Source organism: Ranitomeya imitator, chromosome 6 (genome assembly GCF_032444005.1).
Source record: "Ranitomeya imitator isolate aRanImi1 chromosome 6, aRanImi1.pri, whole genome shotgun sequence".
Lineage (NCBI taxonomy): Eukaryota > Metazoa > Chordata > Amphibia > Anura > Dendrobatidae > Ranitomeya > Ranitomeya imitator.
Window position 1 is genome coordinate 68,621,833 of NC_091287.1, and position 23,509 is coordinate 68,645,341.

At 38.8% G+C, this 23,509-nt stretch overlaps 1 protein-coding gene across 3 annotated transcripts in view; it reads right to left on the reverse strand.

The window, feature by feature from the left end:
- The window catches only part of DPP6 (dipeptidyl peptidase like 6), a 1,887,605-nt gene that overhangs the window by 490,208 nt on the left and 1,373,888 nt on the right, over window positions 1-23,509 (reverse strand). For all 3 annotated transcript variants that reach the window (XM_069729746.1, XM_069729744.1, XM_069729745.1), the window contains exon 3: window positions 6,011-6,109. In XM_069729746.1, the coding sequence (XP_069585847.1) occupies window positions 6,011-6,109 (99 nt within the window). The remainder of the gene's footprint in view (window positions 1-6,010; window positions 6,110-23,509) is intronic.

The window sequence follows — 23,509 nt, forward strand, 5'->3', positions numbered from 1 at the left end:
TATGACTTCATGTTAAAAAAATCCCTTAATGGGGCAAAAGATAAGCAGATGCATTTCTAGCATGCAATGATCTTAGTTAACTCTTGTCAACTTTATTTATCATTTATTTTATTCTGTATATTATATATTTTTGTTTGTGTGGATTTTTATTCACATACTGTACATTATTGAATATATATACGCTTCATTTTAAATGTCTGTATTTGTTTGACATGCTTATTATTTTTTTTTTCTATATCTTTGTTATTACTATTTTTTTTATTTATACTCATATTTTCTCACACTTGCCCCTGCACTTTGTTTTTTTCTTACTTTTTTAGTTTATAATTTATATATTTATTTTATTACATTTTTCTTTGTTTTTTAATTAAGTATGGATTGTAATAAGACATATGACATGAAGATACAGGACCCTTAGAAGCGCTGTTGTTAGCGCGAAACGGCCGTCGTCACTCCCTGCTCACCTCCTTTTTGTTTCCACTCCCCCAAGCCGTGAAAATGTTGTTGTTTTACGTATCTTAACAAAGGACTTGGACCACACGAAGACTGGTGAGTGCTGCCACATTTTCTACTCATCTTCATGGAGTTTTCACTTGTTTTCATGCGAGCACCTTCGCTCTGAAGTCGGGCTCTCCTATCACACCACGGATGTGTGGTTGGCTCTGGGATGTACGGCTGTGCAGCTCTGCTTTTTTTTCTTTTTTCTTTGACATATAAAATGATCGTACTTATTACATTGATTGTTTTGGCAGCATGTTCATTTTATCATATATTATCTTTTCATCATGTATTACTTATACCATCATGCATTACCCTTTGATGTACAGTATATTCTCCATGATTTGTGACCCCTTTAAATATCTCTTCCACTATGAGGCGCATAACTGACTTCCTTACTGTGAAACGCATGATGTGGGACTCATTAATGTATCTCCCCCACTGTGGAATGTAAATTTGACTTCCTTGTCATGAAACGCATGAACACGTCACTCATGGTTCCTGCATATGCGATGTTGTGTTTCCGGAGATATCTCCGTGATCCTTGGCCAACACTTCACCAATGTGTCGGCCACGTGCTCAGGACTATGGTGTAAGTTATCTTACGTGTTATATTCAGTGATCTGCAAAGAGGAGTTGACCAAAATTCCTCTGTCCTGACATGTGCACAAACCTCATCATCAACTCCAAAAAGTGCCTGACTGCTGTGCTTGCCAACAAGGGTTTTGCCACCAAGTATTAAGTTTTGGTTGCCAGATGGATCGAATACTTCTTTCTCACTGTAAAATGCACATAAATTGATATAATTTATACAATGTGATGTTCTGGATTTTATTTTTTATATTCTATCTCTCAATGTTAAAATTAACCTACCTTTAAAACTATAGACTGTTTCTGTCTTTGCCAGTGGGCAAACTTACAAAATCAGCAAGGGATCAAATACTTATTTCCTTCACTGTATAATACTTTTCTGACATCTGCCAGAATACCCCCGATGAAGCTACAGTGTGGTAGCGATAAGCTTGGGGCTTCTTCCATCAGGTACTTTATCTTACCTTTGCATAGTCCTCCGATGTTAACTATTTGCATTGTTGCATTGGCGCTTAACCTGCATGTTATATTTTGTATTTTCTATCTTTGCACTGCATTTGCTGAAATCATTACTTTATGCTGTTACCTATATTCCCTGATAATTTGTTCATTTTATGACTTGATCTGTACTTTACCCTATTTATTTACCTGTACCTGGGCCTTTTCTTTATTTCTTACATACATATTTTTGTTCAATCATGGGGATATTATTACTTATACCTATTTGTGCCTGATGTTTTGGGGATTTCTCTGGATTATTATATCCATCCCCCATCATTACTCATATATTTGAAATTGTTTTTAATTGTCCTGTATTGTTTGTCAGCGTCATTTTTCGATTAAGTAAATCAGGCTTATTCATTAAATATTGGATGTACACTTTGACTTGCTGTTCAGCTTTCCTTCTTTTTCTTGTATCCTCATTCTTGCATAGCTTTTTAGCACCTGTATTTTACATACATTTTATATCCTCTGGTCTTAGTCATAACTGTTATGACTAAGACTGTTGGATGGTGGTAACATGTCAGCTTTTCAACTGACTCACTTTGTGATTTATAACAAGTAGACATAATAAAGTTTTTATGTTTCCATCCATATTTCTCAAACCTTTACTTTTTTTTTACCTTTTTGTTTTCGACGGAATGAGGGAGTTGACTGTGGCTCTATATGTATGCAATGCACAGGGATGTGTATCCATAGGACCATGTTTTCTTTCATCCACTTTCCACTTTTCTTCTTATCTACAATTTTGTGCTTGGCTGCATTCTAGAACGATGGCCAACAGAGAAGAGTAATATAGAACAATGATTGCTGTCTTACTCTACAAATCTTTCCAGTAGCAAACCGGAATGATTTGAAAACAAAAGTTTGGCTTCTCCAATGTCCAATAAACTGGATTATTAAAAAAACAACAACAAAGATTCTTAAGAAAAACAGTTTCAGGTAAAAATTCAATCATACAATAAATCATTTCTGATTACACCATCTCTTTAAAAAGAGAAGATTAGAGTAATAGGTTGACTATCATTTCAGGTCATTAAATACCTACAAAACACTTAAGAACTAAACAAGGAGATCAAAGGCTACATGACATCATTACCTATCAAACAAACAGCTCATCCATTAAATTAGCGGAGCTAGAAAACGAACTGTGTAATAAGGAAGCGGTAGGTAGGAAACACGTCTAAAAGACATATAAATCATCCGACACGTACAGTACCAAAACTGACAAAGTAAGATGGATCATTGGAGAAGTTACAATGCTTACACAATAGCAAACAACAGGCCGTGAAGAAAACCACCGCTCTAAAAAGAATTTGAGGGGGAAACATAAACACGATCAATGTCATGATGGCAGCGGATGCTGTCACGCCGAATGAAAGAAAAAAGTGGCAAAGGTCTAATTAAATGCAGAGAAGCTGCGAAAGACGAGAGATTCCAAAGGCAAAAGACCATTTATATGGAATGAGCTAATGAAATAATGAAAAAGAATAGAACAGCTATTCAAATCAAACCCATAAGCTCCAAGGGCTCAACCAGATATCAGAAAGATAACAGAAAACACCTTGAACTGATACAAAACCAAAATTGAAAACACAGTGTATCATGGCAGATGAACAGACGAGACAAAGCATTAGGTATATGTATATATCTATTTATATAGGAATTGAATTTGGCCAACACTTGATTATCTTTTCTTTTCATGGCAACAAAAGAAATAAAGCAATAAAATAATAATAGTCAGCCAAGGAAACTGTGCCGAGCACTTGCAGCATTGTGCTAGGCGGGATTTAATATCCATATCAAACACAAGTGGGGAAACTCAAAGCAATGGAAAAAAATAGCACAGTATGTACAAAGGGATTGGGTGTGATGAAAAGGGCAGAACAATTTCATTACCATAACGTTTGATTAAATACCTCACACAGGCGTTTACTCTTTATTACAGTGATTTAATGGTTAGTTTCACTTTACTGCTCAGTGGTAAATGATTGCTCCAATAGTAAAATTATAACCTCTCCTCGACAGAAAATGTCGAAGATAATCCATGACCGACAATTGGTGACTTGTCTGAAAGGGCAAGCATTTATTTTAAGAAATCTTTTTTGTTTCAGCTTGCTTAAACTGGAAAACTTTTTTTTGATCACATTTACAAGATCATCTAGTTGAAAAGACCATCCCTTATCCAGATCAGATTTCCTATGACAGATTTTTGGTTCCATATTATATTTTGTATACAGGCAATTTTCTTTAAAAAGTGTTCGTCAGCAGATTTTTGCTAAATAATCTGAGAGCAGCATGTTAAAGTGACTGAGACCCTGATTCCTGAAATGTGTTACTTACTAGGCTGTGTCTGTGTTTTATCAGCAGGAGATTACCACTACAGAACTACGTGTTTTGTGCCTTCTAGTCAGCTCCGTTGTGTAACCACTGATTGTCAGTTTTCGGTCAACATACAGTGTGCAAAGAGAGCTGCAAATCATTGGTGTGGGTGGAGTTATACACAGCTGAATATTCTGAGCACTGCTATAACTGAAGCAGAGAAACCAATGATTGTATCAAAATAACAGCATGCAGACCAGCAAGTGACATATCACTGTAATCAGGGTCTCAGCATCTATATCATGCTGCTTTTTGATTTTTTCTGGCTGTATTGTGCATAAATATGTGATTCTTCAGAATTTGTATTAGTCTATGCCTGATGAAGGGACCGGAGTAGTCTCAAAAGCTTGCAATTTGTTACCATCTTTTCAGCTAGCCATTAAAAGGTATCAACCTTCAAAATATTTTTCTATCCACTGGCTAACACCGAACCATGATATATATCTTTCCTGTATGTAAATATTCCAAACATTCTTTTTTCAATTTTCCAATGTTTCTAAAAAGAAAAAGAAAAAGTTTTGCAAGTAGTCCTGGCTCCATGGTAACAGACTGCAAACACAATTTGTGCAGTCAGAACCTGTAGTTATATTAATATCCATATGCTGTGTAATTACTGTAATTGCACACTTATTTTAGTTCATATTTTCATCTAAGGTTGCACCATTTTCTACACCCTTTGACACATATGAATTACTGTTTTACGAATGATATAGAAGGAATCATGGACACAGGTGGCCTCAAGCTTAAAGGGAACGGGACAGGCCTCCCATGCCCTCTAACCCACTAGCATTTGAATTTTCCTTTCTAAATACCCTGCCTAACAAGCTCTTTACTGTGTTTGACACAAACAGGTGTTTAAAAACAGTCTTTTTACAATCTAATTTTAAAATGCAAATTTCATTTTGACCAGTCAATGGGGCATTTGTTTCCCCACACTAGTTTTCCCACTTACCATGAGATAACGTTCCCTTGGGTGTGATAAAATGATTTGCAAAAGCCAGAGTCATCACCTGCTCTCTGCAAATCTTTGCTCTTGTGAAGTCAGGTTAACGCTTCCCGACTTCCCGGGTTCAGAGGCGTACTGCGCATGTCTGGAAGCCAAAATTATCTGTTCCAGTAGCTGATCTTATGCTCCTCCGTAGGCCTCAGCTGTCTTCTTTGCATCTGGATATGAGACATGTGCCTTTGAAACCTGGAAGCGTACACCGAGCTTCAGAGGAGTAATGACATGTAGGTAAGAAAGTCCCCACCCACCAGGTAGCGATGAGAACGGCTCTTGGAAATCATGATATCACATCAACTGACTAGTCATCCATGCGGCACAATCCCCGGCGGCTATTAAAAGTATGTTTCTGTCTGAAATACCACAGAGATTTAGTGACAAACATACATAGCTGTGATCACGCAACCAGTGATACATGCTGTCCACACTATGCTCACCATGGTCAGCTAACAGGTTCCCATTAACATTTAAGTTCTTCCTTGCTTTAGAGATTTATAAGGTAAAGGTCATGAGAATTCTCCAAACTTTATCTTTAGGCTGAGAATACCATTGACTCATTGTAAAACAAAATGTATATCTCATCCTAAAATTTATTTTACATTATTCTTCTGTATAGGAAAGAACAGAAGACTACACTTTCCTGTAGAGCAAAACAAAAGTGTCCCAACACGTTTTGACTTAAAATATGCCAAAAGGACACCGGACACTATTTTGGCCATCCCTGGGTGAATGGATGCCCCAGCTTCCTTTCACAGCTAGATGCATTTAATGCATTTATTTTTATTTTTAGTACTTTACTTTTCTCTCTTTCTTCCATCAGTCGCGAAGACAAACAGGTTAACATGAAAAGACAAAGGAAAAAAATGAAACTTGGAGTATATCAAATAATAGGCACTGCATCATCCAGAAAAGTCCATCAATCTTAATGCATGGGGTTATTAGCCAAGGATATAATAAAGCCGCTTTCATTATCTACTTGGAAAAACTAATAGAAAGATTGATAGACAAAGTTCCGCAGCGTGGCATTACACTTACCATTTATCCATTTAGCCTCCGTATCGTGGATTGCAAACTCTCCACTGACCAAATCTTGTAGCGATACCTTTGCTTTGAGTGACAGGCTATTATCTTCCACTGGAAAAAAAAGAAGCCAAATACACACAGGTTATTTTTCATCCTCCGTCTCGGCCAATGAATTACAATTAGCTATACAAAAAACATACGCACAGCAAGGCTTGTCATCTTATTTTCAGAGCGATAATGAAGTTTTGATGGAACTGGGAGAAACATATTGTTCTGAAGAGGTTTCCATTCCCTCTACTGCTAATGCTGCCTTCTCTTTATCTGCCTCCGGAGAAGAGTAAACCAGGCCATGAGCTACTGATGTTAATGGATAGATGGCAGCCCATAAGGATAGCAGACCTGGTTAATTCATTCTTAACAAAGCATTCCCTGAGACCCTCACAACCTTCCATATTTTTCTGGAAACTGCAAAAGACTTTTTAGCTTCCTTTATGATACCTTAAAGGGGATTTATGTAATTAGACATGAATGGAAACAGATGGAAAGGGATGTATGCCATCAAGTTACTGTAATTCTGCGAGTGAAATACATCTTCACCTACATTTTCTCTCCTGTCCCTGATAGTTTACTATAGTGTATTGTTCTATATGCAAAAAAAACTTACATTAACTTACAAATTACATCAAAAGGCCATTTTGTTACTGTGCTCTACGGTGATCACCAAGCTGGGATTTCCATCTACATCACCCACAAAAATATCCGTTTTTTGTTCTCCTCAAAAAGATGGAATAAAAAGTGTATTTTTATAGTGAATGGCCCAATTCAAGCTCAGTTGGGAGAATCGGATTAATTCCATTTTAAAGTGACTTAGATGAGAACACAGACACAGTGCTCAGCAAAGAGTACAGTAAGGCCCCCTTCACACGTATTTGTTTCAGGTGCATGTGGCATTCGTTTTTACAGTTACTGGAGATGCGTATCCACACATACTCATTATAGCCTATGGGGCTGCGCACATGTCCACGTGATTTATATGTAGACGTCCATTTGTTTCCAGCAGCACAGATGACAAAGACAAATACAAGTCCATGAGCCTGTATAGATATGAACAGCAGACGGATAGATAGATAGATAGATAGAATTAGCATAATTATGACATGATGGGGATATCTGAAACATGGCTGGATGAGAGCCATGACTGGGCTGTTAACTTGCAGGGCTATAGCCTGTTCAGAAATGACCGTACAGATAAGCGAGGGGGAGGTGTGTGTCTATATGCAAAATCATCCTTAAAACCCATCCTGCGTGATAATATAGGTGATTCTAATGAAAATGTAGAATCCCTGTGGGTGGAGATAAGGGGAGGGGGAAAATATAATAAATTGCTGATCGGTGTTATTTATAAGTCTCCAAGAATAATGGAAGCAATGGAGAATATCCTCGTAAAGAAAATAGATGATGCTGCGACTCAAGGAGAAGTCATTATTATGGGGGACTTCAACTTCCCTGAAATAGATTGGGGAACAGAAACCTGCAGTTCCAGCAAAGGTAATCGGTTTTTGACAACTATGAGAGACTATTACCTTTTACAACTGGTTCAGGACCCAACAAGAAGGGGGGCACTGCTAGACCTAATATAAACCAACAGGCCAGACCGCATATCAAACATAAGGATTGGGGGTTACTTGGGGAATAGTGATCACAAAATAATAAGTTTTCATGTATCCTTTAATAAGATGTGTAGTAGAGGGGTTGCAAGGACACTAAACTTCAGGAGGGCAAATTTCCAACGGATGAGAGAGGATCTTGGTGCAATTAACTGGGACAATATCCTGAGGCATAAAAATACACAAAGAAAATGGGAGACGTTTATTAGCATCCTGGATAGGACCTGTGCACAGTATATACCGTATGGTAATAAACATACTAGAAATAGGAGGAAACCAATATGACTAAATAAACTGTAAGGGGCGCAATAAGTGACAAAAAGAAAGCATTTAGAGAATTAAAGGAAGTAGGTAGTGATGAGGCATTAAATAAATACAGAAAATTAAATAAATTCTGTAAAAAGCAAATCAAGGCAGCTAAGATTGAGACAGAGAGACTCATTGGCAGAGAGAGTAAAAATAATCCCAAATATTCTTTAACTACATAAATAGTAGGAAACTAAAAAATGATAGTGTTGGCCCCCTTAAAAATAGTCTGGGTGAAATGGTGGATGAGGATGAGGAAAAGGCCAATATGCTAAATGACTTTTTTCATCAGTTTTTATACAAGAAAATTCCATGGCAGACAATATGATCAGTGATAACAAAAATTCCCCATTAAATGTCACCTGCTTAACCCAGCAGGAAGTACGTCGGTGTCTAAAAATCACTAAAATTGACAAATCTCCGGGCCCGGATGGGATACACCCCCGAGTACTGCAGGAATTAAGTACAGTCATTGATAGACCATTATTTTTAATCTTTAAAGACTCCATAATAACAGGGTCTGTACCACAGGACTGGCGTATAGCAAATGTGGTGCCAATATTCAAAAAGGGGACAAAAACTATACTCGAAATTATAGGCCAGTAAGCTTAACCTCTACTGTGGGTAAAATCCTGGGGGGTATTCTAAGAGATGCTATGCTGGAATATCTGAAGAGGAATAACCTCATGACCCAGTATCAGCACGGGTTTACTAGGAACCGTTCCTGTCAGACTAATCTCATCAATTTCTGTGAAGAGGTAATTACGGACTGGACCAAGGGAACCCAGTGGATGTAGTGTATATGGACTTTTCAAAAGCCTTTGGTACGGTGCCACACAAAAGGTTGGTACATAAAATGAGAATAATGGGGATAGGGGAACATATGTGTAAGTGGGTTAAAAGCTGGGTCAGGGGTAGGAAACAAAGGGTGGATATTAATGGAGCACACTCAGACTGGGTCTCGGTTAGCAGTGGGGTACACCAGGGGTCAGTATTGGGCCCTCTTCTTTTTAACATATTTATTAATGACCTTGTAGGGGGCATACAGAGCAGAATTTCAATATTTGCAGATGACACTAAACTCTGCAGGGTAATCAATACAGAGGAGGACAATTTTATATTACAGGAAGATTTAGGTAAACTGGAAGCTTGGGCTGATAAATGGCAAATGAGCTTTAATGGGGATAAATGTAAGATCATGGACTTGGGCAGAAGTAATAAGATGTATAACTATGTAAAACACTGGGAAAAACCGTCAATGAAAAAGACCTGGGTGTATGGGTGGATGACAAACTCACATTTAGTGGCCAGTGTCAGGCAGCTGCAAGAAAGGCAAATAAAATAATGGGATGCATTAAAAAAGGCATAGATGCTCATGAGGAGAACATAATTTTAGCTCTATACAAGTCACTAGTTCGACCACACTTAGAATACCGTGTACAGTTCTGGTCTCCAGTGTATAAGAAAGACATAGCTGAACTAGAGCGGGTGCAGAGAATAGCTACCTAGGTTATTAGAGGACTGGGGGGTCTGCACTACCAAGATAGGTTATTACACTTGGGGTTATTTAGTTTTGAAAAACAAAGGCGAAGGGGTGATCAAATTTTAATCTATCTATCTATCTATCTATCTATCTATCTATCTATCTATCTATCTATCTATCTATCTATCTATCTATCTATCTATCTCTTTGCACGTCTTTAACACATAAAAATCTGTATTTCTATTCTGTATTCTATTCCGGTATATGTCACATGGATGGCACACACAGAAAACCACATGGGTAGTAAAAACAGACCGTCTCACACTTACATTTTTTAAGCGGCCGAGTGAAGGGGGCCTGAGGATGTGAAACAGGTCTAAAGGGGTTGTCTCATGAAGATAGAATATTTTAACTATTTGTCTGGTTTACCATCCTCTGAGAAGAGTTTGCGGTTATTTATGATGCCATGAGAAGCCATTTCTGCTAAATTACATGGCAGCCAATTGAATAAATTACCATCTGTGCAATGTATGTTTGGTGCAGGGTCCATGCTAAAGGAATGCCTCTGTTCTGATTCACAATGGGGGATCTGGAATGTCAACCTCTTCTTTGACCCCTGTATCTGTTAACAGGACATACAGACAGGTATTTGTAAAGGCTGTTTCCTGAGATCAAAGACTTTTTAGTCTTTAGTCAGTAGATCTGTGTGAAGAGATAATCTCCAATGAAGCTCAGCCAAGGCTAGGCTTCAAATGAATTCTAGCATGGCAGACATGTCTGCTTAAATAGACCTCCAACTGCTATGATAAGGCATTGGCACCTTGCAATTGCATCTTTTATGGGAATCAGAGTGGAGATAATCTATGTTCAATTCTTTTAAATGTCACAGTCATGTGTAGCAGTGGCATTTACACAATTAAACAGTTTTTATTGGGCTTATGTCTGATTGCATCAGTTACTCTCAGATACCGACTGTGAAACACAGCTGACACCTGCACTGTAAGTAAACTCAAATACTCTTCAAGTAGTGATGGGCATCTCTTCTATATATGTACAGTAGCGGTTGGCAAGAGGTTAAGGAGTTATGCAAAACTCCCTTGTAAGATTCCTTCAAAAATTGTCTCAAATTGAAACCTCCATTTTCACAACCCAGAAAGCAATATCAGTTTTATCCAATGTATGCAGGGAATTTACTAGGTATCGGTAATTGATAAGCAGTCAACCGGCCCTCATCTTACATGTCAATGGTGATGTGCCAACAAAGGAAGTTCTCTCCTGTGTCAAACCAAACTAGAAATGAATTTACCAGGACCTATATCTAGAGATTGAGTTGCCTCTCTTAATTCAAGCATTCTAGTACATTGTATATATTTCTGTTTCAAACACATTTTAATATATTTTTTTCAATAGAAAATCCCTTTAACCCTAGAATGCGTGACCATAGAAATCTACACTATTACGTACCTGGGGCCTTTGAGGCCTGTTTTCAAATAACATGGAATAACTCAAAAAAAATTTTTTTCAAAGTTATTTAAAAGTAAGCATGCATTCCCACTAGCTCTGGGGTCCGCCTAGACGGGATTTCGTAATGGATCTGACCTCCTGGTGACCCCGGCTAAGGCTGGTAGAACGCGTACCTGGGGCCTCGCAGGCCTGTCAGGTTACTTTTTTATTATTTTCTGTAAAACTACTTTAGTTACAATTTTGAAACTCTAGGTATTCCTCAGCTATATAGTTGTTAGTAATTTCCAGTTGTTCGTATATTTTTATGTTATAGGCATTTCGTATAGCAACGCTTTTTTTGTGACTACCCCATATTCACGTACCTGGGGCCTTTTAGGCCTGTGTGCAAATAACATGGAATAACTCAAATAAAAATACTTTTCAAAGTTTATTTTAAATTTGCAAAGTAAGGATGCATTCCCACTAGCGCTGGGGTCCACCAGGAGGGGATCCGTAATGGATCTGACCTCCTGGTAACCTCAGCTAAGGCTGGTGGAATCCCGGCATTCCATCAGCCTTAGCTGGAGTTACCAGGAGGTCAGATCCATTATGGATCCCATTCTGGTGAACCCCAGCGCTACTTGGAACATAGCCTAAGATGTGTATAATTCCAAAAAAAAATTATGTACATTAAACAACAAAAATGTAACTAAACGGGCACGCCCAATATATTCACTCAGTACAATTTTTTATGATGGATACATTTTTTCTTATAAAAAGTTTTTACATAAAGTCTGTAGCAAACTTGGTGCAGGAATATTTATTTTCCACTTTACATATTGCCCCGACAATTCTTGCATATTATTTTTTCTTCAGAATGTTCCCTGCATACATTTTGTCCGCAAGTAGAACAGAAACGCTCCGATTTTCTTTCTTTCTTTGCTGGACAAATATAGCAGCGCTTTCTTTTTTTTTCTCTTTGCTCTGGCTGTTCCTGAAAGCATATTCCACATCGGATCATTGCCTCTGTAATTTGCCTTGATAAGCATTTTGTGCTGCTTCTCTCTAGCATAGTAGGCATCAAAAGTTCATAACAAAGTTCTGTCAAAAATATACGTCTATTGTCCTTCCTGTTGGCATGGAATTCTGGATTAGTTTGACAATAAACAATATACAGTGGGGCAAAAAAGTATTTAGTCAGTCAGCAATAGTGCAAGTTCCACCACTTAAAAAGATGAGAGGCGTCTGTAATTTACATCATAGGTAGACCTCAACTATGGGAGACAAACTGAGAAAAAAAATCCAGAAAATCACATTGTCTGTTTTTTTAACATTTTATTTGCATATTATGGTGGAAAATAAGTATTTGGTCAGAAACAAAATTTCATCTCAATACTTTGTAATATATCCTTTGTTGGCAATGACAGAGGTCAAACGTTTTCTGTAAGTCTTCACAAGGTTGCCACACACTGTTGTTGGTATGTTGGCCCATTCCTCCATGCAGATCTCCTCTAGAGCAGTGATGTTTTTGGCTTTTCGCTTGGCAACACGGACTTTCAACTCCCTCCAAAGGTTTTCTATAGGGTTGAGATCTGGAGACTGGCTAGGCCACTCCAGGACCTTGAAATGCTTCTTACGAAGCCACTCCTTCGTTGCCCTGGCGGTGTGCTTTGGATCATTGTCATGTTGAAAGACCCAGCCACGTTTCATCTTCAATGCCCTTGCTGATGGAAGGAGGTTTGCACTCAAAATCTCACGATACATGGCCCCATTCATTCTTTCATGTACCCGGATCAGTTGTCCTGGCCCCTTTGCAGAGAAACAGACCCAAAGCATGATGTTTCCACCACCATGCTTTACAGGTATGGTGTTTGATGGATGCAACTCAGTATTCTTTTTCCTCCAAACACGACAAGTTGTGTTTCTACCAAACAGTTCCAGTTTGGTTTCATCGGACCATAGGACATTCTCCCAAAACTCCTCTGGATCATCCAAATGCTCTCTAGCAAACTTCAGACGGGCCCGGACATGTACTGGCTTAAGCAGTGGGACACGTCTGGCACTGCAGGATCTGAGTCCATGGTGGCGTAGTGTGCTACTTATGGTTGGCCTTGTTACATTGGTCCCAGCTCTCTGCAGTTCATTCACTAGGTCCCCCCGCGTGGTTCTGGGATTTATGCTCACCGTTCTTGTGATCATTCTGACCCCACGGGGTGGGATTTTGCGTGGAGCCCCAGATCGAGGGAGATTATCAGTGGTCTTGTATGTCTTCCATTTTCTAATTATTGCTCCCACTGTTGATTTCTTCACTCCAAGCTGGTTGGCTATTGCAGATTCAGTCTTCCCAGCCTGGTGCAGGGCTACAATTTTGTTTCTGGTGTCCTTTGACAGCTCTTTGGTCTTCACCATAGTGGAGTTTGGAGTCAGACTGTTTGAGGGTGTGCACGGGTGTCTTTTTATACTGATAACAAGTTTAAACAGGTGCCATTACTACAGGTAATGAGTGGAGGAAAGAGGAGACTCTTAAAGAAGAAGTTACAGGTCTGTGAGAGCCAGAAATCTTGATTGTTTGTTTCTGACCAAACACTTATTTTCCACCATAATATGCAAATAAAATGTTAAAAAAACAGACAATGTGATTTTCTGGATTTTTTTTCCTCAGTTTGTCTCCCATAGTTGAGGTCTACCTATGATGTAAATTACAGACGCCTCTCATCTTTTTAAGTGGTGGAACTTGCACTATTGCTGACTGACTAAATACTTTTTTGCCCCACTGTAGCTACTGAGGGCTGACACATCAAGGATATTGGAAAAAAGTGCAACAGGCCAACGTTTAGCCTGCCTTTTACACGAATATTCAGTAATCATTTCGTCCATCTTGTCGACACCTCCTTTTGTCTTAATATAATGAAGTATAATTTCAGGTTTTTGTTTCCTGTCATTGGTGTCAATACTTTCATCGTGATGCATTGTGCTCAGTAATATCACAGATTTTTCTTTCTTGGCTTTATAGGACACCATTGTTGCCTCATTGCAGAAACCGAATACACTCTCGTAGATTGGTCGCTGTGCATTGTGCTTCATTATTGGTGGAATTTCGCGGCGGTTTGGTCTCATTGTACCAACAAGTGTTAGTTGTTTCTGAAGCAAAAAATTGGCCAGTTCTAAATTAGTAAAATAATTATCCATAGTGATATTTTTTCCAGAATGGAAAATTGGTAAAGCTAGTGTTTTCACTATGTTGGAACATAGATCTTTCTGGACTGGAGCATCAGCTTCTTTTCCACAGTAAATCATGCCATTCATCCCATAATAAGTTGCTGAATCGCACATCCAGAAAATTTTTATGCCGTATTTAGCTGGCTTACTGGGCATATATTGGATAAATTTGCAACGTCCCCTAAAGGCAAGAAGTTGTTCGTCCACTGTCACATATTCGCTAGAATTGTAAAGTTTGTAACAGTTCTTGATAAAAAGATTCCATATATAGCTAATAGGCGCTAATTTATCGGTTGCCAACCTCACAGGCCGAGTTCTCTTTTCATCAAAACGAATACATCTCTGAATAGCCTCAAATCTATCTACGGACATAGTGGATTTGTAATGTAGATCTGCAAATGGGTACAGAAATAACTCTCTGATTGGCACATCATATGATTTAGTCGACCCTGCCAGAAGAGTAAGGCCAATATAGGCATATAGTTCCTCTTTAGTTAAATTTTTCCAAGTTTTTTTTTTTTCCGAAGCAATACGTTTACCTTCCACATTCGTACACAAAACTACCTCATCTGCAATATCATCTGAAACAAATTTACTGAAAACATCTTTTTTGGACATGAATTGGGAAATTTCGACAGCTCCTTGAGGAACTCTAATAATGTTATGTGATGGGGTGCGTGCGTGAGCCACAGCAGTACTGTTCCAAAAAACATTTGTTTTAGATGTTCTACTTGCACATTCTGCTGGATCCATTACTTCTTCATCATCTGAGGAATCGCTGGACGATGAAGTTGATACATTAGCTGGTGAATATACTCTTCATCCGACAAAGAAATGTCATTGTCTTCATCACTATTGAAAATAATCGCCTCAATTTCTTGGACAGTCAATCCCCTTGATGTAGACTGTGCCATTGTAATCTTAGATGTGAGTAAACTAAAATGAAAAGTAAAAAATAAAGATTACAATCAGGCTTGTGCACTATACACTGTGTGTGCTAAGACTTTGTTAGTGTTTGTGTGCTTAGGGTAAAGTACAGCCCCCCTACTCTTACCTTCAACAGATCACTTTCTTGTAAGTGCAGTAGAAGCCTCTGGTTTTGGAGCTCAGAAAGGTTCTTTGTTACAGACCAAAGAAAGCTGACTTCTTCCTCCAAAGTCTCTCCAGCAACTAGGATTTAGGACTAAAGGACCTGTACTGACATCATAATCACGTTACTCTGTGAGGGGAAACTCCCTTCCAGGATCACATTACCATGTCAGGCAGAATCCACACTCTTCCCAGCAACAGCCATCGACCAATAGTCATAAAGACTGAGTCATAAGTTCTTCCCCAACAACAGTACAGACAAAAAGACTGAGGAGTACATGTAAACCAAAGCAGGCCTCAAAGGCCCCAGGTACGTGAATCTGGGGTAGTCACAAAAAAAGCGTTGCTATACGAGATGCCTATAACATAAAAATATATGAACAACTGGATATTACTAACAACTATATACCTGAGGATTACCTTGAGTTTCAAAATTCTAACTAATGTAGTTTTACAGATAATAGAAAACAAGTAACCTAGCAGGCCTGCGAGGCCCCAGGTACGCGTTCTAGGGTTAAAAATGAATGAATCTGATATTCAAAGACTTTTCTCAAAGGAAGGAGGTAACTCAGACCTGTACATTTCTAGCTAACATATTGATTCTTTCTTGATTTTTTTCATAATTGACTTGCTCATGATGACTGGGATAGTAAGATCAGATTGCTGAGGAAACTAAGAACAATATAAATTAGTTTAATTCCCTGCAAAATATTCTTTACTGTCATCCCTAAAGGAACATGGAAAAATAGGATACAAAGAGAGGTCCAAGTGGTGGCGTGAACTGATTATCAAGGGGGCACCAAAGAACATGAGTGCAATCAAAACATAAGCATATAGTATATTAATGAGTTTTGGGTGCTAATAAGTAGTTTTTAACTAATATCGTAAGTAGGGATTAATAAACTCAGAAACAGACTGGCGCTGGTTACTGGCTGACGTGTTTGTGAAACATAGTAGGGTGAGCCTGTTTACTCTAAAAACAACAAATAAATTTAATGTAGTATATTAAGAAACATTGCCTCTTAAAATTCAGAATTCAGTAACTGATGGAGTAATCCCGACAATTAACCAATTAGATGGTATTGTCAATAGTGACCGCAGCATCTGGGAGGTACTGTAGATTAATTGACACCTCCCTTCCCCATATGCTGATGTGTTGCCATTGCCGGCCCCCAGCTCTGCTGTGGGTACGAGCCAATTAAATCATGCTTGTGAGTGCAACATATTAATTCTAATGAATTAACAATCCAAACAAGTGACTGCAGGTTTCCAAGTTTAAAACTTACAAAGTTAATTATTTGAGAAAAATAGACATAATTAGCATTGCAGCATCTATGAACTATAAAAAGACTAATAAAAATTTAAAAGATAGTGCATAGATATATTTTTCCTATGTTAGTCTGAAAAAATATCTTTCTTATTTTTTGATGTTAAAGAGGCTGTTCATTACTAGGAAAACCCCTTCTCAATCTGAATGTTTTCCCCCGTTAAAATAAAAACACTTATACTTACCTTCCATGCCAGCACCATTCCATTAGTGCTGGCATCGCGATACCGGGGCTCATGTGCGGTTGTTATTACACATGAGCCCTGCATCGGGGCATGTGGAAAGAGCTGGGCAAAGCACTAGAATTGGTGCATCTTTTTGATGCGCCTGTTTGGAGTGGATGTGGGCTGCTATATTTAGGCTGGGGAGGGCCAATATCCATGTCCCCTTCCAAGTCTGAGAATACTAGCCCCCAGCTGTATACTAGCCCCCAGCTGTCTGCTTTTGCTTGGCTGGTTATCAAAAGTGGGGCAGACCCATTTTTAACATTTTTTAAATAATTTTCAAAAACAACATGGAGACCACTCTATTTTTGATAACTAGGCAATATAAAGCTTACAGCTAGGACTGCAACTCGCAGCTCTTGGTTTTGCCTGGACTCGTTATAAAAAATAGACAAGACCGCACGTCTTTTTTTACACAATGTGCGCTTTCCAATATCAGCCATGCCAATAATTGACATGGCTGTGATTGAGCACACTAAACATTGTTCAAGCCTTTCAACACTCTTTGTTTGGGCTGCCAAACCTGAACAATAACATGGACTTCCTGGAGAAATCCATGTTCGAGGTCCAAGGTTTTTTGGTACGGATCACAAACTTTACCGCTCATGTTCGCCCATCCCTATTCAAGACCTCTACATTGCTCTGATTATACACAGGCAAAGCTGCCTTTGCTTAGAGTACTGGTGAGAGAACAGTTTGGGCCAGTAGTGCAACTATGTCACTGACTTGACCTGTCAGTCAGAAAAGGAGTACCTCCCCTACACACAGGACAAGTAGGAAGCCGGTAGGCAGGAGAGCAGTGAACTCTTGAACATCAATATGATATATTCCCGTAAATAGATGTGTTTTATATACAAAGGAAACTTATCTGAACCAAACATCATACACTGAAAAGGTTTCTATACGGTGATATTTTAACAAAGACTCTATACCAATGAAATGCTGTATTGTTTCATAGATATTTTAATTTGACTTTAATTGTTATGTAAAACCACATACATAAAAGATCTGATCCGAGATCAGTAGGTAGCTTCATAACGAGTTGTATTTTTATAGGAGCTTGTGCATGAGAATGGGGCAATAAGGATGGTAATATAATAAGAGGGATAGAACATGTAAAGCTAAGTGTCTCTAGAATATCTAATAACAGATGATAAAAAGGAGCCCGCCTAATACGTTCTGCAATATTGCATTATGTCAGAGAATTTGACATCTTCATAGGACACAGAGGCACAATTCAGCAGCTATGCTTAACTCAAATAAATGCAGGTCTGTACTCATGTCGTCCCCATGGGTAGAGTCACTGGAATGTTTCAATGGCCCTTTTGACAAATTCTCCAGTAGCCATTGAGGGCATTGCTATCTAGAATAAAACAATTCGTCACGTTCCCCATGGACCAGCAAGCTATTACAGAGACAAACATTTTGCCAGAGACTGTAGCAGTTTTATCATGTCCTACTTTACCGGAATTGCACTCACCACGCGCTCCTCTACACAGTGACAGAGCTGTGTTTGGGAAGAGGAAATTGAACCATTTCATCAATGTGTAAGTTATTTTTGTGATGCTTCCTATAAAAATACTTCCCCTCACAATAAGTCAATAGATTAAATACTTGGTGTTAAAATTTGGACAGTGCTACCCCATAAAAAGCTTAAAGGAAATGAATGAATCACCTTTCTTTGCTGAAAGAACATCGATTTAAAGGTTTGTTCTTTTTTCCAGATTTAAATAAAAGAAGTGATGATGACATATCTGGTTCATTTATGACCACAACAAAAGTTTTATCTTAGCTCAGAGGTTTCCAACTTTTCTAGCTCTCAAGACCATTATCAAAAACCAAGGAGGGCATTGAGCCACACTGAATATTAAGAGGGAAAAAGCTTGTGTTCAGATCTAGTTTTGCATCTTGGTACCAAGTTCTAAGACTATGTTCTCACAATGATTTCTTGATGTTGCAGATTTTCGGCACCATTTCTGCATATATTAGGTAAATTAGGTTACTTGCATTTTTGACTGCATTTATTCACATGCTTTTTTATCATTTTTTTATGCTGTATTTATTGCTTCTTGTTGATATGTCTTGTTTTAAACAAAGCATCTTTGACTTTCATACTTCCTGGTATTTGACATTACAAAACTTTACTGATACAGCCATGCACTGCATGTCAGTCTATACTGAGCAAAAAGAAGCTCCGTGAGCTTGAAATTTCTATAAATTTCATTCATGTTGTTTCATATTGTAAGACAATATGAAGGGTCAAAAACTCACAAAAACCTCATCAAGGGCACACAGCCTAATAATGTTATTCTAATATCATTATTGGTATAATTAATGCTTAATAGTCTGTTGTCAGATCTCACCAGTGCAGAATAGCTAAGAAGCCACTGGTCAACCTGATAGTCAAATGTGGGTCTCAAACTACTGAGGATCCACCTTACTGGTGTCAGCACATCAGCCTGCCTAACACTGCCCTAACATAGTATTCTCTTACTGGAAATGTCAACCTGTGTTATTTTAGTTTCTTGATTGTACACTACTAAGAAAGTTAAAGGGAACCTGTCAATACATTTTTCATTTCATATCCAAAAGGAACGCTAGCTATAATGTCAACAACTTTGGTGACATTAAAGTATACCAGTATCTTAATCTTCTGAGTTCTGGACTCTGCCATCCTGGCCTTTCATTTATCAGCACCTTCAAGCAGAGGTCATTCGCCAAACTCTTGTCAATTACTCTCCACTCCTCATGACTCCATTTCTTCCCACAGTGGTAAAAAGGCTGCCTGGCATCCCTTTTTCTGATGGGTGGTCAAGTGGGATTCCATCCCAAATGTAATTCAAATTCTAGACTTGTCACTAAAAAATAAATCCGAAAAAACCTTTATGTTTATTTCATTTCACACAGGCAATCTGCTGTATTTACCATGAGGTTTCGGCCAATTGGGAGGTCTTCATCAGAACAGATTGCAATACCATGTGTCATTAATGAATAAAGCAGTGCTTCAGGAGTAAGTGCCCACACAACTGAAGTGCTTACTCCTGAAGCGCTACCAGCACTTACATTACCTTATACATCAATGACACACTGTTTTACAATTGTTCCAATGAAGGCCTACCAATTGGCCAAAACCTCATGATAAATGCAGTGGATTGCCTGTTTGAAATTAAACAACCATGAAGATTCTTTTTGTATTTATTTTGAAGTGACAAGTCTATAACTTGCATTCCATTGCTTCTCATTTCCTTCTTGAGACACTTTGGCAAATCTCTGTACTCTCCCGATTCTTGCTTTGGTCAGTGGCAGCTCTTTTAATAAAGAGGTTTTCTCCACCACTCATTCGGGCTACTCAAATTCATCTACATAGGATAATCTCAGAGGCAACATCTCTTCCATGACATAGTCTGACTAATGTCTCGGTCTCCCACAATCAATTCCCATACTCTTCAGGAGAAGGAGGACTAACCTGCCAGTATTGCCCTCTGCGACTGACCCTAATGCACAAATCTCACCCAGTAAACAATGGTAAAATCCAGTTCACCTTGGGTGTGTAACCCCATGATTGCTTCAACAGCTTTGTACCCACACTCACCTATTCCTTCAGACACAAAACACACCATCAAGTGCAATCAACATTATTTCGCTAAGTGAAGCATACATAAGGACTAAGCACCCAATAATGTTATTATACAGAATACATTAATCAGCACTCAGCAGCATTTATAATTTTGTGCTCAGCTAGCAGAAAGTCAGCATTGTGCTGACAAAACCACACCCAACAGCTTATCCTAGTTTCACTAAAGGGGAATCCAGGGGATAGGGGATCACTTCCTGATCTCCAAGACTAATATCACTAACACCACTGAGACCCCCGCCAATCCTGAGAACTCAGCTCATGTGAACAGAATGGTAGTCGCTGACTCTTAATGGGACTAATAGAAGTAGCCAAGTGCTGCGTTTGGCTGGTTTTAGGCATTCCCATAAGAATGATCGACCACCAATACTTCGATCACATGAGGCTCTTTATAGACCAGTTTTCAAGATTGGTGGTTGTAACAGAGTGCCACCCCCAGAATGTTTTCATTGACCATACTGTAATCAGGCCTATTTTAGCACCCCTTGTCCTGCATCTGGTGGGGGTATGTTTGTGTATGTTCTTTATTGCAGGAAATAATCAGACAGGCTAAGACTGGGCTTCTGGAAGCTAATTCATCCATTGAGCAATGTTTAAGGGGTTATGATGTGAGTATCTCTGCCCAACAAGGTGGGCTGATCTTAAGAGAGGTAGGACAATAAGCTACATGTTGGGTTCGCGAGTTGGTGCTGTGTCTTGTGAAAGTCAAGGATCTATTGATGAGGCTAGGTCCTGGTGCTGTTTATGGAGATTAAAAATCAGTTGCCACATGTGATTGTGATGTCTTGTCCACCTTGTTAGATTTGAGGAACTAGTCTAAAGACTGCTGTTGCATCTTACTTGGCACCAGATTACCAGGTGGCGACCCTGGCTTTGTTCGTTTTGTTGCGGCCACAGTGCAGACTCTAAGGAATCATATATATGTTTGGTCTTATGGTCTCCCAGTCTTTATAAAAAGCTTTTGGATTGTTCACCGGCCTGCTGTCCCTGCCTGCTCTGTCCATACCCTGTCACAGTGGGCATCCCAGTGGTTGAACCCACGACGATGGTAACTTATCCCCTCTTATAAGTAAAGGGAAATGTCCAATTTAGAAAATACCCCTTTATTCTAGTGGAGGATGAAGATTTTGGCGTATAGCATGTCAGACATTTCACACAACATAGCCATTAAGATCATTATCTGTGCAGACACTGAACAAGTAGGGCTACCAGAAGATTTGATAGCCTGAGAGCTACAATAAAGGGTCAGTGATATCAATCCTCTGAAGTCATTTGTATGATATATAGCAGCAGTTTACCTGAGGAGAATAGGTAACCCAGTGAACTTAGTCTGACTTCATGCAAAACCCATAACGGGGGAAAGGCATTTACGTATATGTAGTGTTATTGCTTACTCATCTTGTGTTTGAGAAATCTACAACCTGGGGCATATTTAAACTAAAGCTGACACAAAGAACAACTTTTGCTTCCTATGGGAAATTTTCAACCTACTCCTTGCAATTTCCACACTCTAACAATGACTCGGGGAATGCCTGTGGCCTTGACAAATGGTTTTGCTTCCGAATACAGAAATTTGCTGGGATACTGCTCCCGGAGATGAAGTGGAAAAATAAAGAAAAAACACAGGCTGTTCAATAGTTCATGACTTGTTTGGGCAATTATTACTGATTAAATGATAGTACTGCATTGTGCATACTGTAACTAAAGTCGCCATGATGGAGCGTAAATATAATTTGTCACTATGGATTATTCATTATGATCTTACATTACATTCGGCACACTGCACATTATCTAACGCTTGCACAGTATTTATAATTGGAGCTTTATGCCTTAGGATTTCTGGGTATAATTTGTAGGTATTAGAACTATTTTACATGAATAATTCGATGTGCCATCACTGAAGAGGGAAACTATACACATTATCATCAGGCCAGGAGAATGTTTCTCATGTCGTCCATAGACTTTTCACATTGCTATAAAGTGTGTACATATGTCTGTCTAGTTACTGTGCTAGCTCATATACATTACCTTATTGGCTGCATCCATCAATTTCAGTGGGATCTGCCAACCATCTAATGAGTATGGGGGACTTTTGACTTTCCTTGACAGATGATGTCGGGAGGAGAGAAGGATTAGGTATATTAAACTCCAATGCCTTATCCTTTTGGTTCTGCTTGGCATTAAGTCACCACCACCATAACTCCACTTTCCCTCTTCGGAATAGATGAACACTCGACCGACCCAAACATGACTTTAGCGGTGAGGTGGTCAGAAGGAATAGCTATCAACCAAATGCAGTGAAAACAAAGATATACTTCTCTGTGACAGCCAAATGTATTCCAAAATGACATTTTTTCGCCATGCATTTTTCCAAAAGAAGCCTATGACCATTTCTCGATGTACTGTTTATGCATATTATCATGCTGAAATGTGATTTAAATGTAATCCTAGGATAGCTTCACACATTTAGGAATGTGAGCCCATTTCCACTCTGATTTAGAGCCATAGAAACAAACCCAACTGCAGGTCTTACAAAGCAAATTATCATAGGAATCTGTCAGCAGGTTTTTGCTATTTAATCTGAGAGCATCATGATACAAGGGCAGAGTCCTTGTCTTCAGCAATGTGTCTCTTACTGGGCTGTGTTTTGCAGTTTTAATAAAGTCGATGTTAAATCAGCAGGAGATCATCACTACAGGACAACTGTCCTCGTGCCTTCTGGTCCAACTGCACCGAGCACTGATTAGCAGCTTTCTATCAATGTAAAATGTACACAGAAATCTGCCAATCAGTGATGTGGGTGGGGGTTATACAGAGCTCAGCATTCAGAGAACTGCTAGATCTGCAAAACAGGGAAAATGGGGATTCTATCACAACTGCTGTATCCAGTAAACTAAGTGTCTCTGTCCCTACATCATGCTGCTGTCAGATTGCACAGTAAAAAACTGCTGAACGTTTCCCTTTTAAACTTGCAATGTGGTTAGGACTTGTGACTTTAATATTGGTACAGAAAAGCCATTAAAAAAAATTGTTAAATTAGATTTTTCCATATCTACTTTATAATTGTCTAAGGGTCACTTCCGTCTTTCTGTCTGTCTGTCTTTCTGTCTGCCTGTAAC